The sequence below is a fragment of the Diabrotica virgifera genome, chromosome 2 (genome assembly GCF_917563875.1).
Source record: "Diabrotica virgifera virgifera chromosome 2, PGI_DIABVI_V3a".
NCBI classification, from domain to species: Eukaryota; Metazoa; Arthropoda; class Insecta; order Coleoptera; family Chrysomelidae; genus Diabrotica; species Diabrotica virgifera.
The window spans coordinates 114,818,187-114,834,767 of record NC_065444.1 but is presented as its reverse complement, the minus strand read 5'-3'; the positions used below and the strand labels follow the sequence as shown (position 1 = coordinate 114,834,767).

General features: G+C 34.5%; 1 protein-coding gene across 1 annotated transcript in view; it reads left to right on the top strand.

The window, feature by feature from the left end:
- The window catches only part of LOC114337369 (uncharacterized), a 72,971-nt gene that overhangs the window by 45,097 nt on the left and 11,293 nt on the right, over positions 1-16,581 (top strand). Inside the window, exon 4 of the mRNA XM_028287782.2 lies at positions 11,181-11,528. Within this exon, the coding sequence (XP_028143583.1) occupies positions 11,181-11,528 (348 nt within the window). The remainder of the gene's footprint in view (positions 1-11,180; positions 11,529-16,581) is intronic.

Sequence of the window (16,581 nt, the reverse complement as noted above, 5' to 3'; positions counted from 1 at the left end):
AAAATGGCGGCCAACATGGCCGACCGCCCACTCGACACATTTCCCTACCAATCTAAAAACGTGTTTAAGATAAGTTTAACTTGAAAAAGTCGTTATATAGCCTAAAGATGGGGCTATAATAAGGATGTTATCGTTTTTCAGAGAAAGTTACGGGTTGCCTATATTTAAGGGGTCAAAATTTTACATAAATTTGAACTAGATTTTCTCAAAAGTGGCTCCAAGGAATTTTTTTATTTTTTGATATGTTTTTGATATCCTATCAGTAAATTGAATGACATTAGTCAGATTTCTTAACTCCCCATAGGAGGGGAGTTATGAATTTTTTATAAAAAAATATTCGAGTGCCCGTAACTTCCTTCTTAATAAAAACTAAAATTTGAAATTTTGCAGAAATATATCGAGGGTTTAGTATCAAACAACGTTCACTACAAAAACATAAAGTGGCAGAAAATGCAAAAAACTGTTTTGAAACGTAATATCGGCCAACAAATTTGTGATTACGGAGGCAAAATACATTACAATAGAAATCTGTAAATTTATATAATATTATTATGATTTCTTTGACATATGGTAAAAATTATTACAGGTTATTGTTATTCTACAGAGAAAAAAATAGAATTTTTTTCTAATAATGACCTGATAACGCTTTTTGATATTACCGATATATATTTTTTGTAACCGTTAACATCGCACCTGATAATATTTTTAATAGTTTTGTTACTAATAATAATTTTACTACAGGGTTAGCACTGCTGGGTGAAAATGTAAAAATGTAATTTAACTAAAATGTTGAGAAAATTTCACTGATATTTCCCCTTTTTTCAGGATATCCTTTAACTTAAATTCGCTGTTATTTTCAAAATTTTCAGGATATCCAATGCAGCACTAACCCTGTATTATAAAAAATATTGTAAGTGTATTTAAATAAAAAACTTTATTTTTCTAATAACATGCAAATATTAAACTTATGAAATGTCTAAATACTTATAGGTACCATCTTTAAACGTCTTCATCTTCTGAAACATTTTCATTATGATCACCCCTTCCTTGAAGATTCTAGTAAAAGAAGTGATATTTGTCTTTTTAATTTTTGCTCACAGAGTTCTACTAAACCTTTTAACTTTTTATTATTAATCGTTAACGGTTTGTCATATTTCTTCTTGGCACAAGTTTGTTAATTGAAAATGTTAGAAGTTGCCTTCTCTGTATTTTTAATTTCGTAAAGTTGTCTGATTTAAAATTATATTTGAAATAACTGTGTGCAGTGTCTTCTTTTATAATATGTATATTGTAGCCAAACTATGTTCAACCATTTGACAACATTTCCTTCAATGTCAGTTTTTTTATTTTTAATCATTTGAATTTGAAGTTCTTTAAAATTCAAAATGTCTTCCTGATCTATTTCCACTACTTCGTATTTTGATTTCTTTAAAGCCATTTTAATCACTGTACATATACCATCCCGATGGATCAAAAATTTCTAAGCCTTTACTCGCGTTTTCGATGTGGGCATGGACCATATCACGGTCCATTTGGGAATATCCGGGCTCAAAAAATAACTGGGTGATTTTTTTAAATATTTAGTGTTTCAACAGCAAACAGAAACATTTTGGCCCGAACAACTTTCAGACATAAAAGCGAAGTCTTTCCCAGTAACTTCACTTTTCATTGTATTTGTAAGGCAAGAGGCTACCTCAGAAGATCCACGACCCGCTAGTGCTTTGTGTCATTCAAAGTTTTGTGCTATCGTGCTATGACTGGACATTTTTCTGTTAAACACTGACAAAATCAAAATATTAAATAATTACGACAAATATATATGTAACCGGCAATAAGAAAATAACATATATGTTTTCTTTTAACTTCGGCAAAATTAAAAGATGTAATGAGTAATCAGATTATTGTAAGATGTAATCATGTAATGAGTAATCAGATGGTAGAATTGAACAATATCGAAAATAAACAAATGTATTTAGCTATCCAGTATCAAAATGACGTTTTTCAAACAAATACGAATTATAATAATAACGCTGTCTACAATTACAGCTTAAAATATTAGTGTCAATAAACGTTAACAGTCGATAACTGTTTTTGATGTATCACGAAATTCACTGTGAAATAACGTTATCACCTCTTAGATGTTTTTGACATGAACAATTTTTTCAGAATTGGTAGTTAACGTTTAATGTATTTTGTAATCTGCTGCAGATAGAGATACAGGTTTTTGTTACTAAATGAAGTCGAAAACGGTGAACTCGATTATAGATATATCTCAATTTCACAAAAAATGTAGATAACGTTGATTGACACTAAACCCTCGATATGGTACTTTATTATCTATTATCACAATAAATTTCATCAAAAATATGGCTTCCGGTTGAACCGGAAATGAATAAAAAATCTTAATTGTTTTAGATGCACCCTATATATTTTTACATATTTTAAAAGAATGCAAAATAACCTTTCCAATGACATAAAATTCATTGCTGTAGCTCAAAAACTCGAAAAGTTACGGTAAATAGACATTTTGCTATAATCTTATGTGTGTCCTTTCTCACGCGATCATAGCAGAGCATTATTGTAGGGCAGTCAATGACGGTATTTGGCTCCGAATTTCATCCTACTACATTGATGTACTTGATATTTTCACAGTAAGTAGGGAATAGCTCAAGAAACAAAATCGACCCTATATACTATGGCGCTTTTATCTTGGGGCGGTTCCCACTTCTTCAAGGGGGTGGAAAATTTGTTGGTCAGAATAAGCACGGAAGTGGCTAAAGAACCTATTTCTAAGCAAAAACTGGTCTATACTTTTTTTTGAGAACTCAATACTTTTTGAGTTATGCGTAGTTGAAAATTGGCCATTTTCATTGAAAAATGACACCTGTTCGGACGGATTTTTTGTGAATACCTTAAAAACTATGCATCAAACTAAAAACACTATATAAAACATTTTTTAGATTATAAATAATAAAGAGATTCGTTCCTTCGTAAATATTCTATTTATTATACAAAAAGAGATATGGTAGGTGAAAATATTTTGTTTTTTGGTGCATGCTCAAATTGATGTATTCAACTTGAAATAACAGAGGAACGGCAGGTTTTGGGTGTATAATGCTACCAACACCTTTTATAGTGTTTGAAAAGGCCTTTAAAACGAACACCGTTAAATGTCGGTTATATACAAACTAAGCGAGATATGGTGAAAAAAAAATATATGACTAATGTACTTTAAGGAAAAATGAAAAGTATATACATTTATCTCCCCATCCACCATAATTTAAATGCATTGTTTTTCTTTTGCCATACCTTTTAATATAGTGTTATTTCTACTTTCAAAAAGTTGAACGGGTTTAAAATGAATGGTTTTTGTAAAAAATGTGATCAAATTATAGAATGAATTTTTAAATTTTAAACCTCCCCCATGATAAAAGCGTCATAGGATATAGGATAGACTTTGAATTAGGAGATTGGGCTACTCCCAAAATTTCATTAAAATCCATGCAGTAGGATAGAATTCGGAGATAATATCTTGTTTTTAGTCTCGTGCATTGACTGCAAATATTTTAAACTATTAGTTTCTCAGAAAAATTAACTAATTTGAAATGAAAGTATGACTATAATATTCTATTGATTTATGCAATAATCTATTCATCTTTAGTGTGTCCCCGAAATATGGCTCCGAACATTTCCTCAAATGCAGGAATTAATAATGCGTAGAACCATAAAATATTTTCAAGTACAGAAGGTGTTTCTAAAATATCAAAATAACGAGTAACTTTGTTATTTTTATAGAATGCCAGTATCTAGTACCATAACGATAATAGATCGGTACGATAAAGTTCTCGGGCGGCCCTTCCGTCCAGCGTTTTTTGGTTTCTCATTTGGAAGTGTATTTCTCGAGATATTAGACCGTTTCTATAATTTACCTATGATACCAGGATAAATTGTTTTTCCCAATTATAGCTCCATCTATCCACAGTTCGAAAAAATGTCTTGAATAAAAGTTGCTTACTTTTACGTAACGAATCCAAATCTGCAAGAAAAACTAGGGGTTTCCATTTGAGATTTTAAAGTTACCCCCACCCCACCTCCAGGGTGTGTAGTGGGGGTTGGTGTTTGATGTCATTGGATAGATTTTTAAAAATGATTGAACACGTATTTTTCAGGTTTTCGATCAGATGTTTAGTTCGTGAAATATTCGACCGTTCCCCTACTTTTGGGACACCCTATATTATTAATATAATATTGTAACGTGACTATTGTAATTACTTATAATTACAATAAAACTAGCGGTTCGTATTTATTTACGACTTTATTATTTATTTATACAAGTTTACTTTACCAACTTTGGCTTAAGACTAAACTGTATTTACAAATATGCCCGTTTTTATACCCAGTTGTTATTCTGGAACAATCGACGCCCATCTCTAGCTATCAGCGTGTTCCGCCTACGGGTCGTATGTTCGAGAAGTTCCTCCTCCTTTCCGCCGAGGCCTAGATCATTCGATGACGTCATTCTCGAGGTGTTTACTGTTATACGGCGGTCGGCCAAGATTTCTCTTTTGTTACACTGCTCCCCTCTTAAGATCTGAGCGTCCCGATCAGCAACTCTAGATGAAGGCCCAGGATGGCGGAATCTACACGACTCTCCAGCTCTGCATACACCCTTCAAGAAGAAATAGCAGTCTACTGTCTTTGAAGGGTATGACATCTTCGGGTTCATGCAACACACAGTAATTCGTACGCCAGTTTCTCTGAAGATTACTTCACGCATGCTTCTCACAATCTTCCAATCCAGATTTTCTACTGCATGGCCTATTTTTGGTATAGCCAAATCTTTGATGTCATAATTACACACGATTTTCTTCAAATTAGTTAGAGCACGCCATATGTTCTCGTAGCTTGGCGTGTCCGTATAAGACTTCCTGGTCACTATATACAGCAAAGATCGAGGACCATCTTCCAATCGCAATACTCTTCCAATTTTAGGTTGTTGATTCCTTAACTCGTCCAGGCGGCCGAACTTTCTATTGAATACGGACGAGATTCCTTTAGTCATCTCGAGGTCTTGGGCAACACAGTGGGCTAGAGAGACGTTTTCTGGAACACCAAACAGATCTTGCTGAACTTCTGTGGTCACGCCGAATCTAGCACTCTTTTTTTCTGCGTAATTTGACATAAATTCCTTAAAACTTGGCTGTGGTGCATCTTTTATCTCCTGTTGGAGGACTCGGGCTTCCTCTGCTTCATTTGAGCCAGCATATGGTGCAAGACGATTTATGTGAATAACTTTTGATTTACCGTTTGGTAACTTCTTAGTTCTGTATATTACGTCATTTATTTTCTTCTTAACTTCATACGGACCTTCCCATTGTCTTTGCAGTTTAGGACACAGGCCTCGACGACGTTGTGGATTATAAAGCCAGACAAGATCACCTACTTCGAAGCTTTCATTCTTACAGCGAGAATCATATTGATCTTTCATTCTGTCACTGGCTATCTGGATGTGTTGTCGGGCAAGTTCATGAATGTTGTTCATTCGGAACTTCAGGCGGTCTACGTATTCTTCGCCTGCAACATATTCCTCGGAAGGTCTGCAGCCAAACTCTAGGTCGCAGGGCAAACGAACTTCACGACCCAACATCAGGCAGGTTGGTGTTTGACCTGTAGTTTCATTCCCGGCCGAGCGGTAGGCCATCAGGAATAAATGAATGTGTTGGTCCCAATCTCGCTGATGTTCAGATACAACTTTGGACAAGTGTTTACCCATCGTTCGGTTCATCCTCTCGACCATTCCATCTGATTGAGGATGCAGGGGTGTTGTTCTGGTCTTATTGGCACCAATCAATTTACAAACGTTTTGGAAAAGAGCTGACTCAAAGTTTCACCCTTGGTCGGAGTGGATCTCCAAGGAACACCAAATCGGCTGAAGAATTCTTTAACAAGTATCTCTGCAACTGTAGCAGCTTCTTGATTCGGTAATGCATAGGCCTCGGTCCATTTCGTAAAATAGTCCATGGCTACCAGAATGTATTTATTTCCAGCATCGGTTTCTGGAAATGGACCTGCAATGTCGATTGCTACTCTTTCCATAGGACTTCCAACATTGTACTGTCTCATGGGTGCTCTCTTTTTACCAACTGGACCATTACCGGATGCACACAGTTCACATTTCCGGCACCATCTTCTTACATCATCTTTACAGTTCACCCAATAGAACCGTTCTCGAACCTTTTGCAGAGTCTTCGTAATACCAAAGTGTCCACCTGATGTACCGTCATGCAACTGACGCAATACTTCTGACACTTTACTTTTAGGTACAATCAACTGCAGCTTAGATTCTGTACCATCGTCGTTCTCAAAGGTTCTGTACAGAAGATCATCTTTTAGTACCAGGCAATTCCATTGGCTCCAGTAGGCCTTGACTTCTGGATTACATGCACTAATGTTCTGCCAACTAGATCTCTCACCTTGCTGCATCCAATCCAATACTCTTTTTATACATGGATCATCTTCTTGGGCGTGTTGTAGCTGTTGGGGCTGCCATTGTTCATTAACTACGGTAGTTCGTCTCACAGGGCAACGCTGTTCCTCTACTTTAAGCCGGTGATTACAACTTTCACCGCATGGCCGTATCGAGGAAGCATCTGTATTTGAACGAACTCTTCCAGCCCTCTTCACGCGTCTCTTCGGCATCGTGTCACGAATCACCCTCCGTACCATTTCCACCAAACGTTCATCTTTTCTCTTATCGCCTTTTTCCACGGCTATTACTCGATTGTTTCGTGAAGCTTGGCTAGCTGCTTCGTGTTCCAAGGCAATAGCAAGTGCTTTATCTAAAACTTTCGGCCTTGCTAGTCGTAAAGCTTTCTGTAGTTCATTATCTTTCAGCCCATTGACGAAGGTATCTACTGCAATTTCTTCTAAAACGCTGTCTGGCACCTCTGGATAAGCCAACCGCACCACACGAGCCACATCTGCTTCAAATTCTTGCAGATTCTCACTTGCTCGTTGACTTCTACTTCGCAGTTGTGCTTTGTATACTTGTTGTAGATGGGCATCTCCATAGCGTTTTTCTAGACGAGTGAAAAAGGTCTGGTAACAATTTTCTTGACCCTTAGGAATTGTTCTTAATATATCTGCAGCATCACCTCGCAAAGCAGCAGTCAAGGAAACAGCCTTTTCCTGTTCGGTCCAATGATTGGCGGTCGCAATAGCTTCAAATTGTCTAAGATATATGGACCAAGAGGACTTTCCATCGAATGGTGGTAATTTGAATCTCATATTATGCGACGTTTCGTCTCTCGGTAGTTCATCTTTCACTACAGGATCTAACGCTGCTGCATTAACTGATGGTTGTACTTTTGTATCGGTTATCATGCTCTCTAGTTGTTTGATCTTTTCTTCTACGGTCTCTACACTTTTCTGCATCTTATCGAATGTTCTAGAAACTTCTTCAAATTTCTCGTCATTCTGTCTACAAACGTCTTTAATTACTTGAGAAACACTTTCAAATTTCTCGTCGCTTTTTCTAGAAGTTTCATCGATCTTTTGAGAAACACTTTCAAATTTCTCGTTGTTCTGTCTACTAACTTCTTCAAGTTTCTCGTTGCTTCTTCTAGAAGTTTCATCGATCGTTTCAGAAACAGTTTTTAATTTCGATAAGATTACTTGTTCTGCTGACTGGAAGTGGAACGTCTTTGGGTCTTCTCCGTTCTTCGTGAGGACATCCTCGAGTCGTGCTTGTAGGACTATCTTGAGCCCACTGCTGTCCAGATCCCGTTCCTCTAGCTGTTCACGGAGCTGTTTTACTGTAAGTTCTTGTAGCAACATCTTTGGTCGGCACACACGTACTTTCCAAAATGTCTTTTAACAGTCTTTCCGAATACCGAACAATCAACGCACTTTAACTATTCCCGACGAATAAAGTCCAAAAGTCTTTTAAAGTCTTTCCGAATACCGAACAATTAACGCACTCCGGTTATTCCCGACGAATAAAGTTCAAAAGTCTTTTAAAGTCTCTCTGTAATTCACTTATTTATATCGCACTAAGTTAACCGAACACCGACACCAACTGTAACGTGACTATTGTAATTACTTATAATTACAATAAAACTAGCGGTTCGTATTTATTTACGACTTTATTATTTATTTATACAAGTTACCTTACCAACTTTGGCTTAAGACTAAACTGTATTTACAAATATGCCCGTATTTATACCCAGTTGTTATTCTGGAACAATCGACGCCCATCTCTAGCTATCAGCGTGTTCCGCCTACGGGTCGTATGTTCGAGAAGTTCCTCCTCCTTTCCGCCGAGGCCTAGATCATTCGATGACGTCATTCTCGAGGTGTTTACTGTTATACGGCGGTCGGCCAAGATTTCTCTTTTGTTACAATATTAAGTATTGTTAACTAATGTCATGATACCAAACAAGCAAAATGTATAATAATATTATGACATACAAATAGGAAATTTCCAACTGTGACATCATTTTGATCTGATCTAGTCTCATCAGGTACATAATATAATGTTGTGTCTTTCTCTTCTAATTACATGACCGCTATATTCGCTATCGTGACTTTACTGACAGCATCTCTGATTAATGATGTAGAAGATTTTCCGTACCATTATCTTATCGATTTTAAATGTAGTCTACCAGGATCACATTTACCTTGGATATTGCCCTGAATGATCAGATGTAAAAGTTAATATTTTTCAGGGTGTCACCGAATGTGGTCGAAGTATTCCGTCTTTTTATTATGTTGATGAGTTGTGTTGTTTGGTTCAGCCGTCTAAAGACCTCTCCTGATTTCTAACTCTGTCGACACAGCTATTTATTTTCCAACTGAGAAAAACCGTGAAAAAAAGTAATAGTCGTAGCAAATCCTCTAATCATTTTGGAGAGGAATTAGAAGAATATAGGAGAAGTAACCAAAAACTATTCTATAAAGTTATAAAAAGTCGAAGAGGTAAGAAAAACAAAGAAGTAACTTGGATAAAAACGACAACGGGGACCCGTTGAAAGAAGAAGGGACAGTAATGAGGAGATGGAAAGAATATTTCCAAAAGTTTTACAAATGAAAAAAAAACAGTACTGATCTGCAAAAAAAAGCAATAATGAAAAATATGACATTACAGAAAATATTACAATATGCGGAATAAGTAACAGATGCAATAAGATAACTATAAAACGCAAAGGCCCCGGGCCATGATAAAATCATGGCGAACATTATTACAAGTATGGTGGGCAAAGGAAAACGAAATCTACTGAAACCTTAATATAACACAAGGGGTATAAGTGCCAAGTTTTGAGAAAACTTTGTTCAAAGTTCTAGACCAATTTAAAAAATCTAGGTAGGTACTGTGCAATCTTGATGTTCAGATCTTAACATAGGGCTGGTTCTTTTGTTTCATAAACGCGATTTGACACCGGGTCCACAAAAAACAAACTCAAGCAAAAAGAATAAAATAATTGAGATAAACGAGTCGAAAAGAGGTCCACTTACCGTGGACCGTCTTCAGAAGGCCCTCGACTGCAGTTATCACCAACAATTGCTTACATATATGACAGTGACAACAAAGTCCATACATGAAAACCTTACAAGATACGCTTTAAACACCGGCAAACAACTTAGCCGTGATTTGAATAGCAACTGACTGCTTTTCCTTTTTCACAAACACAAGTCTTCAGTTTTTGTGCTAATTAAGCAAAGATCTTTTACATCGCGATAGAAAGCAACGACAAACTTAAAAATAGAGTTGGGACTGGTTGCCTTCCTCGTGTAAATAAAGTAATTAATGAAAATTCAACAGGTACTACTTAGCATATTTTCAATGACATGTCATTTTTGATGATTTTATTGTTACTTTATGTAGAAAGTTTGAAGCCACCATGTTTTATATGTGTTAGGGAATCCATTTTTGTATTTAAAACCTAATTTTTTAAAATTATCACTTATACCCCTTGTGTTGTAAGTGTCTTAATTATAATTATAGCAAGAGAATAGGAACAAGTACGTACTTATTGAGAGGTAGGTTTGGTTGTACGTATCCTGAAAAAGGGTAAAAACAATAATTACAACTGATACGTATAATAGAACCAGCACTAGGTGAATTCCAAAGTAGTTTTAGACCAGGTACATGTACGCAGAATTATATTTTTGCGATCAATGATATATTCAACAAAAAGCTATCAAGAGGACAAAAGACATATCTGACTTTTCCAGACATGGAAAAAGCATTTGATAAAGTGCCAAAGTTAAGTGTATGGGAAAGCCTGAATAGGAAATGTATACCAGATAAGATGGTAAGAGTTACTCCATAATTATACAAAAACACCCAAAAATCGCATACTTAGTAAAACTATTATATCAAAAGAGTTTACAATAATATCGACGTTTTAATCACAAAGAAGGATCATCACCATCAATGGTGCTACAACCCTATGAAAGAGCCTCGACCTTCCCAAGTCTATTACGCCAGTCAGTCCTATCCATTGCCAATCGTTACCAATTTGGTGCGCCTATTTTGCTGAGTTTTGGCCTACCCCTATTTCTACTCCCCACAAGTTGTGACATAAGGATTCTTCTAGGAGGGTTGGTCTGCTGTGATCTTGCTAGATGTCCTGCTCATCTTATTCTTCCTGGATAAAAGGATACTGGATATAAAACTCAGGTTTATAGAAAACCAACACACACCAACCGATGTGTAAATTACAAATAAAATCAGATCGATATTAAGGAAATCATTAAATCCTTATTCGATACAGCCTAAATTACTTTGACTCATGTCAACCAATAGTTAGTCGCTATATAATATATATCGACATAATATATCGGCAATAATAAATAATTATCGACATAGTCTTGATGACTGACTTCATTGGAATGTCGCCCATGCAGAGGTTTACCCATCCAGGTGCGCATTTTTTCACTGGTTTATTCACATTTCTAGTACTCTCAGTTTGATCAGTGTTGTGTCATCTACTGTGCAAATCGAGCTACGTCTCGCCCTGCATCTGAAAATATTTTCTTAAATTAGTAATATGCTTATTTAATTGCTCACTTATATTCATAAGTACTTGTCCTCCTTAATACCGCTGTAATGTCGTTATTTCATTTGGTTCTCTTATTACTACTTTTATTGGTATGTTTTAATTTACAATTGATTTTAGGTCTTCACCAAGATGAAGAGGAAGAATATTTAGAAATGGAGCCTGAACCTAAAGAAGATAAGGAGTTATCGTTTATTTATAGTAGCTCCATTGCAATGAAAAAAGCGCAGCATTACTTGCGCGTGCATAGGATTTTCGACTTCATTCGTTTTATTATAGCTCATTTATTAGGAAGCGCCCCCGAAAATCCCGTCAGTTTTATTTTGGAATTACTGAATAAATGTCTTTTGTATAGATCAGGTGCTGGACAGCCGCCTCTTTTATACGAGATGAAACACATTAGCCAAATGTTTTTGTTAATGGACAGAATGAATTCTGGTTTTATAGAGATGAATCAGTACGTACAAGGTATATAATTTGTAATTTTTATTATTATACTTATATTTTATTTTCTCAGCATATTTTGATAATACATAGTAATATGTTTAAATGTCCTAAAATGTATAATATTTTTTAGGCGAGCGGCACACCCCTAATTTAAGGCTTAAAAATCGAAAAAGCGACCATGATAGGCGAACGGCAAATTTTGGTCATTCTTAATGTTTTCGAGGTCGCTGAATCCGAATATCGTCGGCCTCATATGAAAAGTGCCTAAGTCCAAATTAACAAATTACAGGAGACGAAAAAAACTGATTTAAAGAATGATTTTGACTTAAAACTTTATCACAGTTTTTTGACACAGTTACTTAGAATAGTGTCCGTCAGTCTTCTCATAAAGATAGATCTATTTTTTAAAATATTATTACTTTAAAAATGGAGTTAGTCAAGTTTTATTTTTGAAATAAGGAAAATTTTTGGAGTTAGGCACATTTAATAACGAAAATCATGAACAAATATGCGTAAACTGAAAAATGCTAAGTCCCACAAGAAAAACAAATGTGGGGTTTTAAAGATAATAATGCTACTTAAATGTAGTTAACACAAAAACTATAATATTATGATCAACTTGAACTTACCTTCAATAAGTTTACACTATTTCCATGAAGATATGTTAGCTTATAATACTTTAATTGAAGATATAACAAAGCAGCGCAGCAAAAGTGCATATAACCTCAATGAAAATGATGGACTTTGGCAAGTTTCATGTGATTCATCCAACTCCGTGGAAGTGGGTAGAATTATTTTTTGTGGTTCTAGCGACATCTATTGACTTTTTTGAACTTTTTTGTCTTGCGATGCATGCGTACCACAAAGATTAATCAGATGGCGCAAAAATTTCATTTTTGCTTATTTTGGGACTTAGGCACTTTTCATATGGGGCCGACGATATAACGTTTATTTTTATCTAGAATTGGAGGAACATGTCCAAAAATCAAATTTTATGCAACAATGCGAAAAATCAGTTTTGATGATTTTTCATATTTACCTCGCTGTATTTTTGGTCGCTGTAAATATTTCCTTTTGAAAATTTTACTGTGTCATCTTTGAAGAATTCAGCTAACAGTAAGGTTTCTCCGAGGTATTTAAACAAATTAACAGAGAAGTTGTTAATTTTTAAACAATTTGTCGTCAGATTTCGTTAGTTTCATGTTTACTTAAAAAAGTTGGGTGACAAACTTTTTAGTTTATAATTTTATTCAGCATAAAAACATAAGTCATGAAGAAGATTTCTGGAAAATTTTAAGTCAAAATATGCAATAGGAAAAAAGGTATTTGACTTTATAGACGAGTGGCACTCCCAAAAAAAAAACGCATATTTCTCGAGATACTGACCACGGTGTGGTGAATGGCTAATGTTAATCATACTTTATGTTTCGATGATGAAAATGAGGTTAAATTTGAATTTTAAATGGGTTAACATTGTCAAAATCGTAATTTTACTCTAAGATTAAAAAAAAAAATGAAAACAGGTTTATCTTAAAAGTAAAAGTTGCCCCATTTTTTTTCTATAAATCAGTTTTGGTCCTTATGCTCTACGTTTTAAAATAAACTTAATTAAAAAGCTAAATTTCAAATTTTGTCTCTCAACCTTTGAGATTAAACTTTGCAATGCAGGAATCTGCACCTTTTACTTTAAACAATTCATGAATTTTATTCTGATAAGACGGAAAGATTGAAACAGTTCCCATTATCTTGAGAAAAGTAAGAAATATATAGTATAAAAATTTCAGAAAAAAATATTAAAATAGAAGAGAGTTGTAGCGAGTTAAACGCAAAAAAACGTGATTTCATTTTTGTTTTATTTTTGGGATAAAATTGTGATTTTGACAATGTTCTTCAACGTAAAATTCAAAATAAGCCTAATTTTCGTTTTCAGCACCATCAAAAACATAATATGATCAAAATTAGCCATTCACCACACCGTGGTCAGTATCTCGAGAAATAAGCGTTTTTTGGGATGTGCCGCTCGTCTATAAAGTCACATAACATTTTTTCTATTGCATATTTTGACTTCAAATGTTCCATAAAACTTCTTCATAAATTATGTTTTATTAGTGTTTAGTTAAAATTATAAACTAAAAAGTTTGTGACTAAACTTTTTTAGGTACACATGAACCTTACGAAATCTGACGACAAAATGTTTAAAAATTAATAACTCCTCTTTTAACTTCTTTCAACAGTTTGGACAAATCTAATCGTTATCTAAATACTTCAAAGATGACACAGTCAAATTATTTTCAAAAGAAAATATTTATATTAAAGATACAGGGAGGCAAAGTTAAAAAATTATCAAAATTTATTTTTCGCATTTTTGCATAAAATTTGATTTTTGAACATGTTCCACCAATTCTAGATAAAAATATATTTTATATTCGGATTGAGCGGCCTCGAAAACCTAAAGAATTACCAAAATTGGTCACTCACCTTAAAGTTGATTTTCGTGGTCAGTATAACGTAATTTTAGGGGTTGCTGCCGCTCGCCTATTTGTCTTAGCTGCTAGTATTCAGCTGCTTGCTTCAGATGTAGAAGATCTGAAGATAGAGTTTCTTCGGAAATTGAAACTTGAATATACTTATGGTAGAGGAGCCCTTCTTCTTCTTTAAGTTCCATCTTCTATTGAAGGTTGGAAATCATCATGGCAATGCGAACCCTGTTGACTGCCGCTCTAAATAGCTCTGCACTACTGCATTCGAACCATTTCCGTAAGTTCTTAAGCCAGGATATTCTTCGTCTTCCCACATTTCGCTTTCCTCGGATTTTGCCTTGCATAATAAGTTGTAATAATGAGTATTTTAGCCCTCTCATTACATGTCCAATGTACTCAAGTTTTCGTCTTTTGATAGTTAGTATTATTTCCGGTTGATTTCAGTGGAGCCCAAGCGGTGATTTTTGTATTTACTCGAGCACGTCAGATTATTACATGGGGAGAAACCTTGTACCCTGAAAATGTACCTCTACCATATATTGGCTCTTAATGCAGGGGAGTTCGTTAAGGGGGGCCGAAAAATGCATATCCTTATAAAAACTAGAAATCGTTAGATTAAGATAATGTAAGTTAAGTACATGCAAGACAGTGTATATTTCAAAAATCTGACGATTTGTGCAGGGCGCAAGGAAATGGGTGAGTCCCAAAGTTTCACAAGAAAAAAACGAATATTTCGCGAAATGAATGACATATCGAAAAACTAAAAAATACATGCTCAATATTTTTCAAAATCTATCGAATGATACCAAACACGACTTCCCACAAAGACAGGTGGGGGTTTAAATTTAATCTTTTAAATACGAATTCCGTGATATTTCGCGAAATGAACATCAGATCGAAAAACTAAAAAATACACTTATTCAATATTTTTGAAAAATCTATCGAATGACACCAAACACGATCCCCCGCGGAAGTGGGGTGGGGGATTACTTTAAAATCTTAAATAGAAGCCCCCATTTTTTATTGCAGATTTGAATTCCTACTTTTATTCGAGACATTTTTTCAAATTATGGATAGATCGCGCTATAATCTAAAAAACGATTGTTGGAGATGGAAAATTAAATTAAACATGGAAAGTCCGCACTAAAATGGAAAACTTTACTTAACTTTTTTTGGTTTAAGGACCTACTCTTCACAACCCAATAGGTCCCCATAACGCTCGAGTGACTGTACATTTAGCATACTTTGCTCCCCTATCATTAACTGTACGGGATGGGATAGCTGGATATTTTTAAAAGAAATATTTGTAAACCTATAAATGTAAAATTGGTTTAATTGATGATTCTTCATGTTTATGTGGTGAACTGGGAGACTTAACTCACATTATACTTGTTTGTTCATTAAATAGTGCAAGCACAGATAATGAACTATTTTAAAAGGGAAATTAGCCACAATTTTACCAAAAAATTAATTTATTAACGTTTCGACGCCCAAGTCGGGTGTCGTTGTCAAAATATTTTGACAACGACACCCGACTTAGGCGTCGAAACGTTAATAAATTAATTTTTTGATAAAATTGTGGCTTATTTCCCATTTAAAATAGTTCATTATAAAAATGCCACAAGGAAATAGCTTCAGAACAACATTAAGCACAGATAAATTGTATAATGAAATAACTAATAACAAAATTTTTCTTACCTATAACTTTAAATTGTATAATTTTCAATACGAATTATAATATACTGTAATCACACCAAGAGGTGCAAAATTGTAAATTACTAACCACATCTTTGTTATTGTCTGCAACTAGTCTTGTTTGTTGTTCTGCAACTAGTTATATTTTGTACGTGTGCACCGAAAAAATACAAAAATATATAAAAAAAAAATAAAGAAAAACAAAAAAAAAACGAAAAAAATAATTCCAAAACAAAAAAAAATCAAAACAAAAAAACAATAGTAAAAAAGAATAATAAGACGTTAAAAAAAAACAAACTAAACTATACCTACATATAAAATAGTTATTTATGAAACAGTTCGTGAAGTATGCTTTTTTCGAACGCACGCGATATTTAGAGCACGAGCGACAACGGAGCGAGTGCTATACATCGCATAAGTTCGCAAAAAGTACTTCACGCACAGTCTCATGCAATATTTTATCTACGATAAACAAATAAAAAACTGTAACTCTTCGTCACTGGAATTCATTTCTATTCTACAGTATTTACAACTTTGGCATTTAAAAATTCTAACTACTTTCAAACCACAAAACTGTCAAAACTGTTGTTGTAAATTAATTGCTCATATTGTCATCACCATGACAACGCGAAAGTTAAGGATATTTGATTATATGAAAGTGTGCCAGAAAACCCATTGAAAGTGTGCGAAAAAGTAAATCCCATTTAAAATACATTGTTACTTCACACACACTTTAAACCCTTCACGCACTGCTATCTATAATGACAGTTTTCACAAACTAAAAACTTATACATAATATTACATAGAGTACATAAAAGTATAATGTATACAGGGTGAGGCAAATAAAGGGCCTATTAGAAATATCTCGAGAAATAAAGGCAACACAATCATGAAAATTG